General features: G+C 36.0%; 1 protein-coding gene across 1 annotated transcript in view; it reads left to right on the forward strand.

Annotated features, from left to right (window-relative positions):
- Positions 1-21547, forward strand: part of ATRNL1 (attractin like 1) — a gene marked incomplete at its 5' end in the record, with an annotated part of 743525 nt that overhangs the window by 276043 nt on the left and 445935 nt on the right. The window contains 2 exons of the mRNA XM_029920431.1: positions 2575-2653; positions 4668-4825. Of these exons, the coding sequence (XP_029776291.1) occupies positions 2575-2653; positions 4668-4825 (237 nt within the window). The remainder of the gene's footprint in view (positions 1-2574; positions 2654-4667; positions 4826-21547) is intronic.

Raw genomic sequence — 21547 nt, forward strand, 5'->3', positions numbered from 1 at the left:
AAGAGGCAGCCTTCATTCCATTGGATACTCTTTCCTGCTTTGTCAAAAATTAATTGGCCGTACATTTGTGGGCCCAGTTCTGGGTTCTCTATTCTATTCCACTGGTCTATGTGTCTGTTTTTGTGCCAATACTATACTGTCTTGATGATGACAGCTTTGTAGTAGAGGCTAAAGTCTGGGATTGTGATGCCTCCCATTTTGGTTTTCTTCTTCAATATGACTTTGGCTATTTCGGGTCTTTTGTGGTTCCATATGAATTTGAGGGTAGCTTGTTCTAGCTTTGAGAATAATGTTGGTGCAATTTTGATGAGGATTGCATTGAATGTGTAGATTGCTTTGGGTAGTAATGACATTTTCACAATGTTTATTCTTCCAATCCATGAGCATGGAATGTTTTTCCATTTCTTGGTGTCTTCTTCAATCTCTTTCATAAGTTTTCTATAGTTTTCATCATATAGGTCTTTTACATCCTTGGTTAGGTTTACTCCTAGGTATTTTATGGTTTTTCATGTAATTGTGAATGGGATCAGTTTTTTGATTTCTCTTCCCACTCCTTCATTATTGGTGTATAGAAATGCATCCGATTTCTGCACATTGATTTTGTACCCTGCAACTTTACTGAATTCATTGATCAGTTCTAGAAGGCTTCTGGTGGAATCTGCTGGGTTTTCCATGGAGAGTATCATGTCATCCGAGAAAAGTGAACGTTTGACTTCTTCTTTGCCAATTCTGATGCCTTTTATTTCCTTTTGTTGTCTGATTGCTGATGCTAGGACTTCCAGCACTATGTTAAACAACAGTGGTGAGAGTGGACACCCCTGTTGTATTTTTGATCTCAGGGGGAAAGCTCTCACTTTTTCCCCAGTGAGGATGATATTAGCTGTGGGCTTTTCATAAACTGCTTTTATAATATTATGGTAAGTTCCTTCTATTCTGACTTTCTCAAGGATTTTATTAAGAAAGGGTGCTGTATTTTGTCAAATGCTTTTTCTGCATCCATTGACAGGATCATATGGTTTTTATCTTTTCTTTTGTTAATGTGATGTATTACATTGATCCATTTGTGAATATTGAACCAGCCCTGTAACCCAGGAATGAATCCCACTTGATCATGATGGATAATTGTTTTTATATGCTGTTGAATTCTATTTGCTAGTATCTTGTTGAGTATTTTTGCATCTGTATTCATTAAGAATATTGGTCTGTAGTTCTCTTTTTTTGCTGGGTCTCTGTCTGGTTTGGGTATCAAGGTGATGTGGGCCTCGTAGAATGAGTTTGGAAGTTTTCCTTCTATTTCTATTTTTTAGTATAGTTTGAGAAGAATGGGTATTAACTCTGCTTTAAATGTCTGGTAGAATTCCCCTGGGGTGCCATCTGGCCCTGGGCTCTTATTCATTGGGAGATTTTTGATAATGGATTCGATTTCTTCACTGGTTATAAGTCTTTTCATGCTTTCTATCTCTTCCTGTTTGAATTTTGGTAGTTCATGTGCAGTTAGGAATTTGTCCATTTCTTCTAGGGGATCCAGTTGGTCTGGAGGTGAGGTGAGGTGCACTGCAGAAGGCAAAGTGCACTCCCTCCTCACAGATGCCACTGCCAATTCCCAGCCCCCAGCTGGGATTGGGATAGTGTAGGGGCAGGGAGCAGTTTCTCTTGGCCCAGGCCGGATTCAGGCTGCTGTTGCCTGAGGCCTGGGCGCTGCCAGAAATGAGCTGCATACTGCTGCAGCTGAAGCACGCACCCCTGCCTCTGCCACGGCCAATGCTCTGCATGGATGGAGTAGGGGTGGGGGCTATTTTTTCCCTGTTGGTTCCTGGGATTTGGGATTCGTGAGGCTAATACTGGAGGTGAGGTGTGTGTGGAAATCAGGTGTGTACTCCCGCTCCCGCAGCCAATGTGCGCACTCCTGGGGCTGCTGCTGCCTTGGCCGCAGACTCCCTGCAGGGATCATGCAGGAGTGGAGGCTGTTTTTTCCCTTGTGCCACCAGGGTTTAGGATTTGGGCTACCCAGGGGTTATATATGGAGTGGGAGTTTTTCTCTCCGTGTGGGGTTGAACGTTCTGTATCTCTTCTTTAGAGACAGTACTATGAGCGTGTTCAGTCTCTCTGTCTCTTCCCTTTGTCTCTTGGGCTCCACGTGCTTTCCCAGTGTTGAGCTGGGGCTCCCACCTCCCCTGCCCCTCTTGGGCTGGCCCGTTTTCCAATCTCCCCAGTTCACACTCACTCTCTCAGGCATCTTTGAGGTTGTCTTCTTTCTGGAGTCTGTATTTTCTCCTTCAACTCTTGCAGATGAGAGTAATGTCCTTCTCAGTTCAATAGATGGGGTGGATGAAGTTTACAGAGACCCCTTCCTCTCCGCCATCTTGGCTTCTCCCTCCGATAAATGGAAACTTTAAACTACATTTGAATTTATAACCTATATTTTTTCATTAAAATGATTGAATTGACATTTACACATAGTAAATACTGACAAAATATATTGAACTTGTGAAATATAGCATAGGAATAATTAAAACATAAAACATTATGTAGTGTAGTTTGATTTTTTAACCCTAATATTTTCTTTCTTGGTAGTCAAACAAAAATTTGGATATTTCGATTAATGCATCAAACAACTTTAATCTCAACATTACGTGGTCAGTTGGTTCAACAGGTAAGAGAATTTTGTGGTCACATGTCTTTCACATGTGTTTATAAATGGAAGATGTTCTAATAGGACTTTTCTTTGTTAATTCAAATAATTGAAATAATTGTGCTTGTTCAGGTATAAATAGTAAGTAGTATTATTAATAAAGTTTCATTACTCTGTTAACTTTGTCCCTTATTCAATTAAAATTAGATGGGTAACAAATATTATACACCACTTAATTTTTTAAAACAACATTGTTATGAATTGCTATGATTTAATTAAGATAAAGTACTTCTTTAATGATTGAGACTGAGATTTCAATTATTTGGTTCACTATCAAAAAGCTATAAATTTAATTATTAACCTTAATATTGATAAAAACAAATTCTGTGCATGTTGATAAATTAACAGGTTTTTTATTCCTTTCTAACTTAGAAATATACTATCACCTTTGTCAGCTTTGGCGCTGAGAGAGGGTTTGAAAAAAAACCCTTTCCTTATTGTCTTCTGTAATAAGTTAAAGAAGTTGAAATTTTTGACTTTTAAAAAATAAGACCAAGATGAAATACAAATAGTCTGTTGGATTATCAAAATGCATGCTCACTTTCTTTTCTTAAGAACTTTGATTGATTTTTATTTTCTATATCAAAGATATACTGTTGCATAAATGAGTTGGAATCATCTTTAAGGAAATCATGTGGATTCTGGGGTGCCTGGGTGTCTCAGTCAGTTGGACATTCAACTCTTGGGCTCTTGATCTTAAAGTCGTGAGTTCAAGCCCCATACTAAAGCTCTGTACTGTGCTTGAAGCATACTAAAAAACAAAGAAAAGAAAATATATGTATTCTTATGTCATTATGCTATTTTAATATGTAGAATGATGGAGACATAGAATTCAAGAGTGATGTGTTTTTTTCAATTCTAGAACCTATATTATATATGTTAAAAATTGAGATGTTTGGGCGAATATAGTCACATTTTGCTTCAATGGTGCTCAACTTATAGTAAAATCTTAGCACTTGAGCTTCATTAATTAAGAATTCATGAAAACTTGTACTACTAATTTGAAAACTACTTTGGTATAAGAAACTGACTCCAGAAGAGTTCTAAAGTTTGTCAACAAAAATACACAAAACCTCTATAATTAGATTATAATGATGATTTTAGTATGCAAGCAATTATTTATAACTTCCAGATTCCCAAAACCAAATCTCAGAAATTTTGATTTATCAGATTGGGAGATGGGATCATGAAACAGCAACCCTGGTAATTTTGGATTAGGTGATGAGTTAGAAATTAATTCAGTTGCTCAGTAAACTAATTCTAAATATTTTTACTGTTTGTCAAAGGGGAGGGCTCCGTAAGATTGTTGGAAATGCTTTGTCACATTTGGTTAATTTCAGTAAATATTTATTGAGTATGCATATGTGTTTAACTAATTGAACATTTAGCTCATGTTTTAAATTACAGTCTCCTTTCAATTTATTCAAAGTAGTGATGGTTCAATTTGTGGTTAAGACAAATACATTGATTTCTTTGCCATGTTCTAATTGGATTGAGACATGTGAAATATGTCCTGATTTGTTTTGAGAGGCTCTGTGGAGTAGTGAATAGAAAGAATTCAGGGTCTGGAGCTAATGTATACCTGAGTTCCAAAGAGCAGTTTACGATTCAGTAGGTATAAAATTAAGGCTAGTGTTTTAACCTTTCTGTGGCTTAGGTTTCAATTTGAAAAATAGAGATGGAATACCTCTGGGGTATAACTGTTATTAGAGAAGAATATAAAGTCTCTTTACCAATGTCTAGTCCATAGCACTTAATAAGTGGTATCATTTAAAAAATAATTTTAAACTGTTTCCATTACAGTTATGATTATCTTTTTTCTCCTTTCTCACTCTAAATAGTAAACAAGTTTATTTTGATAGTTGTTTTTATAACTGCAGTTATAAAAGTTAGGTAAATATATATTTTTAAGTTAAAAAGATCCTTTTTTCCTACTATGAAATTTTAAGGTTTGTTTTTATTATTTACATTTTAGCTGGAACAATTTCTGGAGAGGAGACTCCTATAGTGTCCAAGACTAATGTAAAGGAATACAGAGATAGTTTTTCGTATGAAAAATTTAACTTTAGAAGCAACCCTAACATTACATTCTATGTGTACGTCAGCAACTTTTCCTGGCCTATTAAAATACAGGTAAGTGCGAATAGTCTTTAACATAATGACCATTGAATATTTTCTTTCCAAAAACAGTGTGACTTTTGTTCAAAGTAATGATACGGATAAGATTTTTGTTTTTTGAACAAAATGATACATGTGTGTACCCTTGATATAAAGGGTACATTGAATGTCTATCATGATGACTGTCTTTATAAAGTTCATACTTATGATAGTGAATCAATCAATGTACTAATTTTTCACTGAAATCATATTCTAAAAATGCATCAAGGGAGGCCTGGGTGGCTCAGTCAGTTAAGTGTCTGACTTCAGCTCATGATCTCATGGTTCATGGGTTTGAGCCCCGTGTTGTGCTGTGTGCTAACAACTCAGAACCTGGAGTCTGCTTTGGATTCTGTGTCTCCCACTCTCTCTGCCCCTTCCCTGTGCCTGCTCTGTCTCTCTCTCTTTCAAAAATAAATAAACATTAAAAAATGCATCAAAACCTGAAATAATTAGATTGTTTGGGTTTTTTGATCATCTATTTCAACTGAGGGTTATATACCCTGTGACTTCAACTCTACTTAAAATTATTCGCTGTGTTATTGGGGCGCCTGGGTGGCTCAGTCAGTTGCATGTCTGACTTCAGTTCAGGTCATACTCTCACAGTTTGTGGGTTCGAGCCCTGCATTGGGCTCTGTGCTGACAGCTCAGAGCCTGGAGCATGGAGTCTGCTTTGGATTCTGTGTGTCCCTCTCTCTCTCTCTAATGAGTCCCTCCGCGGCTCATATTTTCTCTCTAATAAGTAAAAATTAAGAAAAAGATGTTTAAAAAGTTATTTGCTGTTTTTAGAATCTCATTTTTGCTTTATTATATACTGAACATAATTTAAACTTTCATTAAAAATTTAAGGTAAGCAACTTAACAGTTCTATAAGACCCACTGCCTCTCACATTGGTTTCTTTATGCTATATATATGTGCATATTTCTTTTTTTCTTTCACATTGTATATTTCATTTTTATTGTCTGTAGTGATAGGCTGCAAAAGGCTTTAGATTTATTGCTAGGAAACATTTAGGAAGTTCTATCTTGAAATATTCAGGGTTTGTGTTCTTAATTTACGCTTTTATGAAAGAAAAGCCTGTGTGTTGTAGTTTGGGATTTGTTCATATATTCATTCTTTTATGATTGATTATTTGGTTAGATGGAATTCAGATTAGTTTATGGAATATCTCATATGTATATCAAGCTCTGTGCTAGGTTATTATGTTTTACAATCTTTTGACAAAGTATATGGGGCACCTGGGTGTCTCAGTTGGTTAAGCGTCCAACTCTTGATTTCAGCTCAGGTCATAATTTCATAGTGGTGAGATCGAGCCCCACATCAGGTTCTGTGCTAGGTGTAGAGCCTGCTTAAGATTCTCTCTCTTTGTCTCCCTCTGTCCCCCACGCCCACATGCTCTTTCTCAAAAAAATATATAGATTTTTCTTTCTCCTTTTATATTAATGACACCTTACAATCTGTGACTGAAAATGTTTCTATTGGTTTTATTTTTAGGTTTCAAGTTTTAATTCAAATTCTAGTTAGTTAACATGCAGTGTAATATTGGCTTCAGGAGTAGAATTTAGCGATTCATCACAAGTGCCCTCCTTAATACCCATCCCTTGTTTACCCTACTCACCTCCCTCTATCAACCTTCAGTTTGTTCTCTGTAGTTAAGAGTCTGTTTTAATGCTTTGCCTCTCTTTTCTTTCCCACCACCCATGTACATCTTTTCATTTATTCTATTCCATGAGTGAAACCATATGGCATTTATCTGTTCCCTGATTTACTTTGCTTAGCATAATACATTGTAGCTCCATCCATATTATTGCAAATGTCAAGATTTCTCTCATTTTGATGGTTGAGTAATATTCCTCTGTATGTGTGTGTGTGTATGTGTACATACATGCATACATACTACATCTTCTTTATTCATCATTTGATGACATTTGGGCTCTTTCTATACTTTGGCAATTATTGATAGTGCTGCTATAAACAGCAGGGTACATATGTTCCTTTGAATTGGTATTTTTGTATCCTTTGGATAAATTCCTGGTAGTTCGATTTCTGGATCATAGGGCAGTTGTTCTATTTTTAACTCTTTGAAGAACCTCCGTATTGTTTTCCATATTGGCGACATCAGTTTGCATCACCACCAACAGTGTAAGAGGTTTCCCCTTTCTCTCCTAACCAACATTTGTTGTTTTCCTCTGTTGTTACTTTTAGCCATTCTGACAGGTGTGAGGAGGTATCTCATCATGGCTTTAACTTCTACATTCCTGATGATGAATGATAGTGAACAACTTTTCATGTGTGGGTTGACCATCTGTATCTCTTCTTTGGAAAAATGCCCATTCATGTCTTCAGCCCATTTTTCAACTGGATTTTTTTTAATATTAATTTCTCTGTCATTTGTGGGAGCAAGGTATTTTTAAAAGTCACATATTTATAGGAAAATTATTTTCACATTTAAGGCTAATTTAACATCTAAATTAAGGAAATTAACTATTCAAGAAATACTATAAATTACTACTCAGTAATGGGAATTTTTTGTTACACTTATTTCTTTATTGTATAGTGATTTATTTCTATGCTTTTATAGTCAGAAAATGATGGAAATATTTCTATATAGTTTTTAAAATTTTTGACAGTTTTGATGCCAACGTTGGTGATGTCAGATATATCATTTTATCTTCTAAGATTTTACAGAAATGTGAATCAGATTTCACTTGGCTTATTGAAATTAAGTTTAAAGGCAACCAAAGGGCTCATCTATTGTCCTTATTACGTAATAATTAAAATTGATATAATTGTTACAATTTTAATTTTTTTCATGTTCTTCATGTTTTGGTTATCTAATTATTTCATTTTTAAGCAAATTACATTGTTACTATAGAATGTTAATGAATATTTAATGACTAAATATTAACTTTTTAAATTGGATTTTTATTTGAGAACATACTAATAATATATCATAGAAGCCAAACCTGAGTGTGTAATAAAGTTGAAATATTCCATTCTCCCTAAATAATAAAATTTAGAATATAATTGTGATGGTCAAAATGAGTAGAGCTGAATTCCTACTCTGTGATTAAAGTCATTTTATTAGTTCTGAGGGATATGTTATATTAAAGCATATGAGTATGTGTTTTATAGGACTATACTAAACTTTCAATTAATAAATATAAATTTGTAAGATGATTTAAAATTTTTTTAACGTTTATTTATTTTTGATAAACAGAGAAAGACAGATCATGAGCAGGGGAGGGGCAGAGAGAGAGGGACACACAGAATCGGAAGCAGGCTCTAGGCTCTGAGCTAGTTGTCAGCACAGAGCCTGACCTGGGGTTCAAACCCATGAACTGTGAGATCATGACGTGGGCTAAAGTCAGATGCTCAACTGACTAAGCCACCCAGGCACCCCAAGATGATTTTAATTAGTATATGTTTGCTAATAGAATTGAAATAATTTGATCCACTTGTGAATGTTTAATCAACCTTGTTATACAGCGATAAGCTCCAGTTGGTCCTTTTGTGTTATTTTTTTCATGTATTGTTGTCTTAGCTTTCTTAAAATTTTGTTAAGAATTTTTATACCTATATTTATGAGGGCTATTAGTCTATAGTTTTCTATTCTTGTAATGTTGTTTGACTTTGTATCATTGTATTGCTGGCTTTATAAAGTGACTTGGAAAATATTACTTCCTCTGTAATTTTATGAAATATCTGTGTGTAATTATTTTTTTTCTTAAATTCGTGGTAGAATTCAACACTGAATGTATTTGGAATAACAGTTTTCTTTGTGGGAAGGTTTTAGCTAAAAATCCAATTTCTTTAATAGAGTTTTTCTGGTTCTCTGTCTCTTCTGGAGTGACATCTAACGATTTGTGTCTCCCAGTTATATTTCTCCCACTTATTTATTTTGTAGAATTTATTGGCAAAATATTGTTAATAGTATTCACATGTTAGTTAGTGATGTCATCACTCTCATTTTTGATATTCATAATTTGTTCTCCTCTATTTTGTTTTTTTCCCTGCTTTGTCAGTATGGCTCGAGGGTTATCACTTTCACTAATTTTTTCTTAAGGAAACAGATGGTTTCATTTTGTTTCTCTATGTCTTTTTATTTCATTAATTTCTACTCTTTATTCCCTTTCTTTTACTTATTTTGACATTAAATTGTTCCTTTTTTTCTTGTTCTTAAGGTGAATACTTTCTAATTTCCTTTTTTTAAAGTTTACTATTTTGAGAGAGAGGAAGAGAAAGAGATAAGTGAATGGGGGAGGAGCAGAGAGAGAGGAAGAAAGAGTATCAAGCAGGGTTTTTTGCTTGTGGTTGACTTCAAGTTTCATAGCATTGGAGTCTAAAATTATGCATGATATGATCTCAGTCTTTTTGTACTGCTCAAATAAACCTCTGCCCCCTTTCCCCTTCTCTTTTTCTCTGAGACTCATATAATATGAATGTTATTATGCTTAATGGAGTTGAGTTCCCTACATCTACATTTGTGATCCAATATTTTTCTTTTCCTCTTCTTTTCAGCCTCATTATTTTATCTTCTATGTCATTTATAGTTCTTCTGCTTCTGCCCTGTGTTTGTTAGAATCAATTGGTTTTGTATCTTGGTTACAGCACTATGTTCAGCAAGACTAGCTTTTAGTTTTTGTATATCTGCAGTAAGGGACTACCTGGTATCTTCTATGCTTTTCTGGGGCTCAAATAGAATGCTTACAATTGTTGTTTTAAATTTTTTTATTAGGGGGCACCTGGGTTGCTCAGTTGGTTGAGTGTTCGACTTTAGCTCAGGTCATGATCTCATGATTCAATTCGTTCATTTGAGCCCCACGTCAGGCTTTGCGCTGACAGTTCAGATTCTGTGTCTCCCTCTCGCTGCCCTCCCCCCAGTGGTGCTCTTTCTCTCTCAAAAATAAACATTTCAAAAAATAATTAAAAAAATAAATTCTTGATCAGGGACATTACTTACTTCTACTTCAATTAGATTCCTCACTGTGACTTTTTCTTGTTCTTTATTTTAGGATGAATTTCTCCATCTTGTCTAGGTCCCTGTCTTCTTTGTGTTAGGAAAGCCTAGTATGTTTCTTGCTTCTGAGAGTAATGACTTTATTAAGAATAGGTCATATGCTGTCCAGGTCTGGTGCTTCAGGAAATTTGTGGTGCATACTGTGTATGGTCTGATGTTGTGTTTTGGCTGCTCTTTCTTGAGCTCAGGCCAGTCCTCTGCAGAGTTTCTCCTTATCTGGGGTGGGGAGAGTTTGGACCTTGACTAGGGTGTTGAATTTAACTAGGTGTCCACTACTCTGCTTTTTAAAATAGGCCAGATTGTATTTCCACTAGAGCTGATGCTTTGCAGCACTCTATGGTCAGTAGACTTGATCCATGAAGGAGGTTTTTGTGCTTCTCTTCTGGCTCTCAGGCACACCTGTCCAAATATAGAAGTCCCTGCAGAGTACAGCAGGTGGAACTTGGGGTAAGCAGCTTAGGCCTCTATTATAGGCACTGTTCTGCTCACTAAAGTCCAGTTTGTACTAATGGGTGAGGGAGAAAAATGGTGCCAGCCTGTGTGCTCGTCACTGGAAAGGGGAGTTTGCACCTACAACTGTCCGGAAAGTTCTCAGAAGAATGAACAGTCTCCCCTCATGTGTCCCATACCTCCCTTAGATCCCTGCTTTCACCCTGTCTGTGTCGTGGCTCTGCCTGCCCAGCAGTGCAGTGCACGTGTGTCTACCTCAGGCACACTGACGGAGTTTTAAAACCCCAAATTCTAAGCATCTGGTGTGCTGGTGACCCACACTATTCCTCTGTGGAAGGGTCTTACTCGGCTAGCGTCCAGGTTAACTGCCCTCAGCAGGTGTCTCCTGTGCTAAGGAATGGAGCAGTGCAGTATTCCCCAGTGGTTCTTCTGTCTTCTGAGAGGTGGTGTTACCTCTCCCAAATGCACTTCAAAAGGGAAAGCATCTCTCCAAGTGTGACCCCGGGGCTCCTCAGACCGCTCTGTCCACTCCTGGGCCTCTGCCCTCCTCCACAGGAGCACTGCTGTGCCCACCAGGCTCCACACCGGCCATGCCACAGACTTCTAACACTTAAGGCTTCGCGTTTTACTGGTTTTAAAAATTCACAATAATTAGCCCCTCTCGTTTTCCTGGTCAGTGGTTTTGGGAAAGTATTCTTCTTGTGCAGTCTCCTGCACTGTTCTCTCCCTCTCTCTGTGACCAGAGCTCCTTCTCCACAGCACACATGATTCTTGTGTGCCCCAAGTCACATCTTCGCACCTCATACTTCCATTTGTCCCCCTCTCAGTCCCAAGATCAATTTCTTGGGTGTTCAGAATGGTTTGATGCTGATCTCGCTGTGTTCAAGGGAGGAGGCGGGCATAGGCTCCTCCTCCTCCTCCATCTTGACTCCCTTTGTAGTAAGCGGTCGCGTGCTGTATCATTTTTCATCCCTCTTTAACCTATTTTTTCTTTTATATTTAAAGTGAGTTTCTTTTAGGCAGCATGGAGTTTATCCAATCTTAAGCCATGTACATGTGACATACATGTATTTTTATCTTTTGGTTTAAATCTTATTTGTTTAGTATTTTTCTTTTGCTCTTTATTTCTTCTTTATCTGCCTTTTTTGAGGCAGATTGAGGCAAATTGAGCATTTTGTATTATTTCATTTTATTCTTTCTGTTGACTTATAGCTACAATTCCATATTGTGTTATTTTATTCATATACAGTAAAACCTTGGTTTGTGAGCATAATTCATTCCAGAGACATGCTGGTAATCCAAAGCATTAGCGTATCAAAGCGAGTTTCATAATCATTAGTTCAGCGGTGATCAGATGTACGATTCATATTGCAAGACATCACTCATTTATCAAGTTGAAATTTATTAGGGGGTGTCTGGGTGGCTCAGTCAGTTGAGCGTTGACTTCAGCTCAGGTCATGATTTCACAGTTCGTGGGTTTGAGCCCCACGTCGGGCTCTATGCTGACAGCTAGCTCAGAGCCTGGAGCCTGCTTCAGATTCTGTGTCTCCCTTTCTCTCTGACCCTCCCCTGCTCATGCTGTGTGTGTCTCTCTCTCTCAAAAATAAATTAAAAAATAAATAAATTAATGAAATTTATTAGAAATGTCTATCTTGTGGAACACTAGCAAAATAAGTTACTTGAAATCCAAGGCTTTACTGTACTTCTTAAATGTTTCATCACTTACTTCCAGGTAATATTCCATCACTCAAATTTTTTTAATGTATTAAACTTAAGGGCTGCTTTGGTGGCTTAGTTGGATGAGGCTCCAACATTGGCTTAGGTCATGATCTCTTAGTTCCTGAGCTCAAGCCCTGCTTTGGTCTCACTGTAAGTGCAGAGCCCCCATTGGATCATCTGGTTTCCTCTCTCTCTCTCTACCCCTCCCCTTTGTGTGTGTGTGTTTCCTCTCTCAAAAATAAGCTTTCCTCTTTCTGTAGAATCTGATTTCGCTCTAGTATCATTTTCCTACTGCCTAAGGGACTTAAGGACTTACACACTCAATGTAGATCTGCTGGCAATGAATTATATCATTGTGTATTCTGAAAATGTCTTTATTACACTTTTTGGGGGAGTTGAAGAATTCTACATTGTAGCTTTTTTCTTTCTTTTCTTTCAAAGATGTTTATCCAGTGTCTTTGGGCTTGCATTGTTCCTAATGAAAAATCTCCTTTTAACCTTATTCTTTGTATATAATGGGTCTTTTTCTTCTTTAAAATTTTTTATCTTTTTCACTGGTTTTGGCCAATTTGAAAATGGTGTACAGAGGTTTGGTTTCTTCTTATTTCTTATGTGTGGGTTTTAGTGAACTTCATATATAAATAAAATTATACTTATCGTCAGATTTGGAAAACTCAATTTTTTTTCTGCTCCTCCCTTCTTCTCCTTTGGGAATTGCAATTGCATGTATATAAGTCTGCTTAAAATTGTTTCTTGGCTTTCTAATGCTCTGTTTTTGTTTCTTATTCATTAGTTTTTATCTCTTTGTGTTTCATTGTGGATATTTTCTTTTCCTGCATCTTATTAATCTTTTCTATAGTGCCCAATTTCATTTTAATCCCATTCAGTGTATATTTCATCTCAGATATTATGTTATTTTAGCTTGAGAATTCTGATAAGGTTTTTTAGAAAACATCTTCCATGTCTCTACTTAACATGCTCCATTCTTTTTCTGTCTTCTTAATATATGGAATATGGTTATTATAACTCTTCTATAGATTATCTACAAATTCTATAATTTGTATCTCTTCTGAGTTTCTTTTTTGGTGTTTTATTTTGCTGCTCCCTGTGGGTCATATTTTGATTAACTACCAAACATTTTGAATTTCACCTTTTTGTGTGGTAGGTATGTATCTATTTTGTGAAATAAATTTTAGCTTTGTTTTGGGATGGAGCTAATTTTCTTGTAAAAAATGATCTTTACAAGGCTTACTTTTATTTTGTTAGGCAGGAACAAAGCAGCATTTAGCCTGCTGTTAATCTTTTCATTACTGAGGCACTGTTTTTCTGGGTACTATATTCTGTGATGTGTGAATTATAAGGTTTTCTACCCTGACTCTCAGGACCATGAAATACTCCCCGCTCTCTGTGAGTTTTGAGAATTCTTGTCTCTGCTCCTTTCAGATGGCTTTTTCCCCAGTGTTGGGTAGAGTCTTTACCAGTAAGCAGTCCTCACCTGAAGACTCCAGAGGACCCTCAGCAAATCTTTGTAGCCTTCTAGGAAGTTCTCTCTTCTCTAGTATACCTTCCTGTTAACTCTAGCTACCTTGACTTCTACATATTGTCAGTTTTACGTCCTCAACTCCAGAAGATTTCTGGAATACACATGTGTTCACTCTGTTTTTGATGTAGCCCCAAAACCACAATAATCTGATATTTAAATGCTCACCTCATTTTTTTTCCCTCCATTCAGGAATCATTGTCCTACATGGTTTGATTACCCATTTCTGAAACAGGTGTTTCATATGTTTTATTTGTTGTTTTTACAGAAGGATATATTTATTCCCTCCATTCTGGAAGGAGGTAGATACCCTACATGTATGAGTCTAAACAGTAAATAGAATAAATATGCTTTCCATAGGTTTGGTCACCAAAGGGGGAAACCACATATATAGTGCCTATGTATGTTACTGAAAGTATATATAGTTATTATATATGTGGTTTTATGTTTTTGTTTGCAATATGTTTTATTTAGTAGCTTAGATTTAAGCTTCCAAGTGATTTGTTGATAAATGATAGTCAGGCTGTAGACATATGTCTGTGTATTTTAGATTTCAAAAGCACATACTGTTGTGGATTCCAAGCTGCAAGTTATGAGGAAATTTATAATCCGTAGATGAAATTGTTCATAAATATTTACAAACTACACTCTGGGGAAGCAGTTATTTTGAAAAGTGGCTGAAATAAAGAAATACAAAAAAAAACCCCACCAAATTTCTATTGAAAAATGTCCCTATGGCCATTAGATACCAAGAAATGTCTAAAAATAAATATCACTATTTTCTTTTCACAAAATTTTATCAGTGATATTTCTAACAAGCAAACATTGTTTTTGAGATAAGTTAAGACTTAACTTTTCTGATCACTTTTACTTAATTTATTTTAATACTTGCTTCAATAGAATCACTGTATAGAGAGAGAACCATGTGAATATAGATAAAAGAAAGTGCTTCAGGTGCTTTAGCCTTTCTGTATGTAATTTAATTTTTTGCATTCTTACATGCTATAACATAAAAGACGTATGAAGGATTTAATGTTTAATTATTTGTTGTTTGCATTATAAAATATCTTTTTATCATCCCATTTTGGTAAGCCGAAAATTTCACATAGATTTACATGAATTAATATCAATAGTATTTTCATAATTTTATGTGACAGTTTTTTCCATGTAGTCGAATAGATTAAACAGATCCATTTAAAAGGTAATACTTGAGTAAGGAGAAGTTTTTAATGAGATGCAGGAAAGTATTTTCTTACTCTTCATTTAAGTTGATCCAACTTGGGTCTGTCCTTGTTATCAATAGGATGAAACTAACTTGTATGATAATAGAACTCTATAGATTTCTATGCAAAATGAACAAAATAAAAAGACATCAGAATGGCCGTTGCTTACTGAAGTGGCTACTGTGTTTTGCTGGCCAAAAACTTATATCAAGTAGTACTTCTCTCAGAAATGGCAGCTATTAAGCATTTGTATAAAATTTTGGCTACACTTTCAAGCCATTACTAAGTTTCAATCATATATAAGACATTTTGCTAGCATATAAAAAGAAATACAGTGTAGTCTGTACCCTTACGTAGCTTACAAAATATATTAATAAGCATTCTTTCCGTTGTAGATACTGAAATTCAACTTTAAATTAAAACAAGGGGCATCGTAGGCTTAGAAAACAGGGCAATGCTCTTGGGAACTTCAAGAACCCAATTTCATCTCTTCTGACTATATTTCCTAAAATTGCATCTCTTAACATGATAAAAACGCTCAACAAAGTGGGTTTAGAGGGAACATACCTCAACATAATAAAGGCCATATATGGAAAACCCATAGCTAATATCATCCTTAATGGGGAAAAACTGAGAGCTTTCCCCCTAGGAACAAGATAAGGATATCTACTTTCGTTACTTTTATCCAACATAGTACTGGAAGTCCTAGCCACAGCAATCAGACAATAAAAGGAAATAAAAAGCAGCTAAATCAGTAAAAGAGAAGTAAAGCTTTCGCTATTTGTAGTTGATGATATTATATATAAAGCTACATCCCTTGGCATCCTTTATACCATTTTACATAAATAATTACTTAATTGAGTTTCACAATGTATGTTGACTATATTATATTCTATTTTAGTTTCAGTTATAGCACCCAAATTTAGCTATCCCAGAGCTAAATGGGGAAAGACTCTCTTAGTGTCTTTATATAGAGTCTCAGGCACATATTTTGATTTTGTTTAAGTCACAAAATGTTCTCTGAGCTGTTTGCTGTCACTGATATGGATGTGAAAGATATTTATGAGTTGGAGAGTTCTAGATTATATTTCCTTCTCTGTGATTTTTAGGGAGATGATATTGAAGCAGGAAAGTTCTTAGTAAGAGTTAAATTGAAGCAGGATTTTGAAGGATAACTAGGAGTTCAGAAAAGGCACATTACACATGAGGGGGAATCTAGATGAAAAGAATATGTTTTCAAAGTTATGATTAAATAATTTTCATCAGGGAGCAAATTGATATTTAGTGGTTTTTAGTGGTTGTATGATAGAAAAGTGATGGTCTTTGGTGATTATGATGGTGGTGTGAGATACGCAAGTGTGGTTGGAAGTAGAGAGGAAGTGTAACCGGAAATGACTCAGACCGAACACCAGAGGAACTGAAGAGACTCCTTTATTTACCATGCGGGCCCAGAGGAGCGGTCCTCCAAATTCTGGGCCCCAGAACACCAGGCGCAGCCTCGCTTTATAGCAAGTGGGGCAGGGGGTTCTTCTGGCGCACGGAGCGGTAGGCGGGATTATAGAAGCTTAGAAGCAGGAAAACTAAATGTCGTTTTTTATGGTGGGGGGCTTTCTGAGATAGTGGGGCTCAATGTCTGCAACAATGGCAACAGTGCTCTATCAAAAGTGTGACCGGCAAATTTTCTTGAAGCAAAATGACAAAGTATTTGTAGGGTTAATTATGGAATGTGCATTTTAGAAAGAAAATTCTGATGGTCATCTGGCTGAAGGGTTGGACTATAAAGAATTTTTCTGAAAATTAAACCTGTTATATTTATTATTTTTTGTATTTATTTAAAAATTTTAATGTTTTATTTATTTTTGAGACAGAGAGAGACAGAGCATAAGTGGGGGAGGGGCAGAGAGAGAGAGAGGGAGACACAATCAGATGCAGGCTCCAGGTTCTGAGCTGTCAGCACAGAGCTGGACATAGGGCTCGAACCCACAAATGTGAGATCATGACCTGAGCTGAAGTCGGAGGCTTAACCGACTGAGCCACCCAGGCGCCCCTGTATTTATTTTGTTTTATTTGACATTTAAAAAAGGAATTTGCATGTTCTGAATTGACAGCCAAAACAATTAGTAAGACTATCATCCTCAGGATCATTATTGACCTATTTCCAAAGAGGATGTTACTTTGTAAGTTTTTTGTTATTTTGCACATAATTTGGTAGATCTGTCTAAATAATCCAAAGCCTTTCAAAATGCCTACCAAAGAGAGGAAATATTTTTCTAGGGGTATTTCTGAATTGAAATGTTTTTCAAAAGAAAAGTAAACCAAGAAATAGATTCTTAACTAGAGAGAACAAACTGGTGGGGACTAGTGGGGCGGGGTGGAAGGATGAGTTAAACAGATGGTACGTAATTAGGAGGGCACTTGTGATGAGCACAGAGTTTTGTATATAAGTGTTGAATCACTAAATTCTATACCTGAAGTTAATATGACACTGTATATTAACTGGAATTTAAATAAAAACTTGAGAAAAATAAAAAATAATAAAATATCTATTTTTCTTTCTTTACTTTTTTTCAAGTCAGTAAAATTAATTGTATGCCTAGTATGTTGAGGTACTATACTACAAATGAGGAGGAAATGTTTGATTGCTATCCACACTGGCAATCTGTCGTTTAAAAGTTATTTCTTACTGTATTGTAGTCTGATATCCACCCTTATTGCTCCTTTGAAACTGCTAAGGCATAGAACAGGGGTGCCCGGGTGGTTCAGTTTGGTTAAGCATCTGACTTCAGTTGGGGTTATGATCTCATGGTTCATGGGATCAAGCCCCGTGTCGGGTTCAGTGCTGACAGCTCAGAGCCTGGAGCCTGTTTCGGATTCTGTGTCTCCCTCTCTCTCCATCCCTCCCCTATTCATATTCTATCTCTCTCTGTCTCAAAAATAAGAGATTCTCTTTGTGTTTATCCCCCTTGAAGTTTATTGAGCTTCTTGGGTATATAGGTTAATGTATTTCATAAAATCTGGTAAGTTTATAGCTATTATTCTTCAAATATTTTTTCTGCTACTTTCTCCTTTCTTTCTGGTGACTCCATCATACTTGTGTTGGTATGCTTAATAATATTCCACATTTTTCTGAATTTCTATCCATTTTCTTTCATTCTTTTCTCTTTGCATTTAGGATTGCATAATATCTATTGAACTATGTTAGGGATATTTTTCTTTTTTAGTTCAAATCTACTGCTAAGCTTTGCTGGTGAAATTTTCATTTCAATTATTTTATTTTTAACTTTAGAATTTCATTTCATTTTTAAAATAATTTCTATTGGTAGTCTTTATTTCGTGAAAAATTGTTATTTCACCTTTTTTATTTTACCTCTTTCACCATGGCTTTGTTTAGATATTTGATTATAAAATCTTTGACATTTTTGTTAAAACCAATAACTCAGCCCTCTCACAAGCAGTTTTTATATCACCTGTTTTTTATTCTGTGTATGGGTTACATTTTTCTGTTCTTTGTATGTTTTGTACTTTGTTGTTTTTGTTGGGTACAGTACATTTTAGGACATTTATTGTGTCATCTTGGGTTAATGATTTCCCTTTGCTGTTTGCTTATATCTTTGACTTTGCTAGATTATTGTAGTGAAGTCTGTGTATTCTGCAGTGGGAAGCTTGTATTTGAGGTAGTATTCTTCAAAGGGCATAGCCTTTGGCATGGGCATAGTCACTATGAGGTTTAACATTGTTCTCCTTGATTGTCTCCCTCCCTAATCTCCCCGTTAACCTCTTGGCTACATTTGGTATCACAACCAGGTGCAAGTCTGCACTAATTTGCCACTGATTGCTCCCTTGTGTTTAGTGGTCTCCCCGGGGCATAAATTGCTCCGCAGTTCTGATCCAGTTAAATTTAGGCCTAAGTAGTTTGAGGGCAGGTTGCTATTTTTTTTCCCCTCAATCTCAGCTTGGCTTTTAATATCTCTTTTTCCCATGTTCCCTCTGATGAACCTGCTAGCCTAATGTTGTACCATGTTGCTCTAATTAAAAGAATCTGAAAAAAGATAAAAACTCTCCTGGCAAGTTTGGAAAAGGCGTGGACGGGGGTGGATTTCCTCAGCTTGATAAAGAAAACATTTTAATAGTTGTCTCTATGCACTGTCAATGAATATGTAAAAATTGAAATTAAAAATACAGTACTATTTCCAGTTACTCCAAAGAAAAGGAAAGCAATGAAATTGAGGATACATTTAATAACACATGCACAGGATCTGCATGCTGAAAATTATAAAACGATGATGAAAGATATCCAGGAAGACCTGAATAAATAGAGAAATATTTATGGATTGGAAGATTTATCGTAACAACTACACTAGTTCTTTCCAAATTGATCTCTAAGTGTAATGAAATTTCTGTCAAAATCCCTGGAAGATATTTTGTAGATATAGGCAAGCTTATTCTACAATTTATATGGAAGGGCACAAGCTATAGATTAGCTAATACAATTAGACAAAGAAAAATAAAGAGGGAATTATTCTTTCTCATATTGTCTTACTGCTTAAGTATAGTAGTTAGAGAAATTATTCTTTCTTATATTATTTTACTACATCATACAGCAATCAAGAGGGAATAGAACTGGCAGACCCATAAATAGATCAACAAAAATATATTTAGTTAACTTTTTACAAAGGGCCAAAAGTATTTCAATGGAAAAGGGTAGTCTTTTCAGCAAATGGTACTGGAACAATTGAACATATATATAGGCGAAATATGAAACAGAACCTAAACCTTACACCTTGTACAAAAGTCAACTCTAAATGAAGCATATGCCAAAATGTAAACTTAGAGCTATACAAATTCTAGAAAAAAATAAGAGAACTATCTTCAGGATGTAGGGCTGAGCAAAGGTTCTTAGACTTAACACCAAAAGCCTAATTTATTAAATGAAAATATGATTAATTAAAGTTAATTAATATTATAAACTTGCCCTTCAATGGCCCATATACAAACTATACACTGGGCAAATGTATTTATAAATCACATTTCCAAGAAAAGACTTATATGTGGAATATACAAAGAAGTCTCAGTATTCAGCCTTAAAGGAACCAAACATGCTGATTAGAAAATTGGCAAAGACATGAAGCAATGAGATAAACTTGCCAAATGAGATTATTAAGAGAGGTTTAAAATCAATTATCAGGGATGTGAAATTTAAAAGCACAATTAAATATCACTAGAGTTATACTCTGCGATTTCATCAGAATGGCTAAAATGAAAAAAACGTGATGTACCAAATGCATCCAAGGATACGGAGACATTGGATCACTCACACCTTGCTCATAGCAATATAAGATGGAGAGCTACTCAAACTAGAATGAAATTGTTGTTCTATAGCCATTGTAAACTGACGCTTACACACCTGTACACAGACGTTCACAGCACCTTACTTGTAACAGCCCAAAACTAGTCCTCCTTCAGCGGACTGGTCAGGCAACCCATGCTGCATTTACACCATGTAATACTTCTCAGCAATCAAAAGGACCAAACTATTGATTCATGTAATACTTAGGGTAAATCAGATTACTAGTTAATATTTTTTATCTTTATTTATTAAAAATTTTTTTTAATGTTTTATTTATTTTTGAGAGTGAGAGAGAGACACACACAGCATGAGCAGGGGACGGTCAGAGAGAGAGGGAGACACAGCATCTGAAGACAGGCGCCACGCTCTGAGCTAGCTGTCAGCACAGCTTTGCCTTTTACTAGTTAATATTTTTATATGACACCATTTTAGGAGAACAAGTTAATAGATGCCTAGGTTTAGGGACTCTGGTGGGTGAGATGAAGCATGGATAGGAGAGAGGGAGATACGAATTTTAAATAGCATCATGAGGAATCCTTGCAGTGTTGGAACTATTCAGTATGTTGACTGGTGCGGGATGTGTGGAGCTACACACGTGGTATCGTTGTATGGAACTTAACACACACACAAATGAGTCCAAGTATAATTAGGGAGAAATGAGTGAGATGACTGTTCATCTCTAGAGTCTTACACACCGTAGTTTACAAAATAGTACTTTTGGGGTAAACTGGGCAGAGTGCAGAAGGCCTTTCTCTGTAATATTTCTTACAACAGTAAGTAAATCTATAATTATGTCAACAAAATTAAAATTTAATGATGTCAATTAAAAATTATACTGTATAGGGGCACCTGGGTGACTCAGTTGGTTAAGAATCTGACTTCAACTCAGGTCATGATCTAACAGTTAGAGTTTGAAGCCCACATCAGCCTCTGTCCTGACAGCTCAGAGCCTGGAGCCTGCTTCAGATTCTGTTTCTCCCTCTCTTTCTGCCCCTCCCCCTCTCATGCTCGCTTGCTTGCTCTCTCTCTCTCTCTCTCTCTCAACAATAAATAGACACTAAAAATATATACTGTATAAAGTAGTAAAATCCATTATCTGTAAATGGTTAAGGAGTTGATATTTCAAGAAGGGCAAACTGATGCAAAGGTAAACATCTGTTAGGATTTTGGTTCATTTTTCTATGAATAACTGCCAATGATATTTTACACCACAGTTTGCTGTATCTTTTTCCTATGTGTATATATCAACTGAACATAATTCCATGCCCAGAGAAAAGTGTCCGTTATAGACACATTTACCTGGCGTAAGAAGGTTCCGTCATACACTGGAAGGTAAATTCTGCAGGGATGTGGACAGTGCACAACTAGCAGCCCCTCTTCCTGGCACCGGAGATGAGA

This window comes from Suricata suricatta, chromosome 2 (genome assembly GCF_006229205.1).
Source record: "Suricata suricatta isolate VVHF042 chromosome 2, meerkat_22Aug2017_6uvM2_HiC, whole genome shotgun sequence".
Classification (NCBI taxonomy): domain Eukaryota; kingdom Metazoa; phylum Chordata; class Mammalia; order Carnivora; family Herpestidae; genus Suricata; species Suricata suricatta.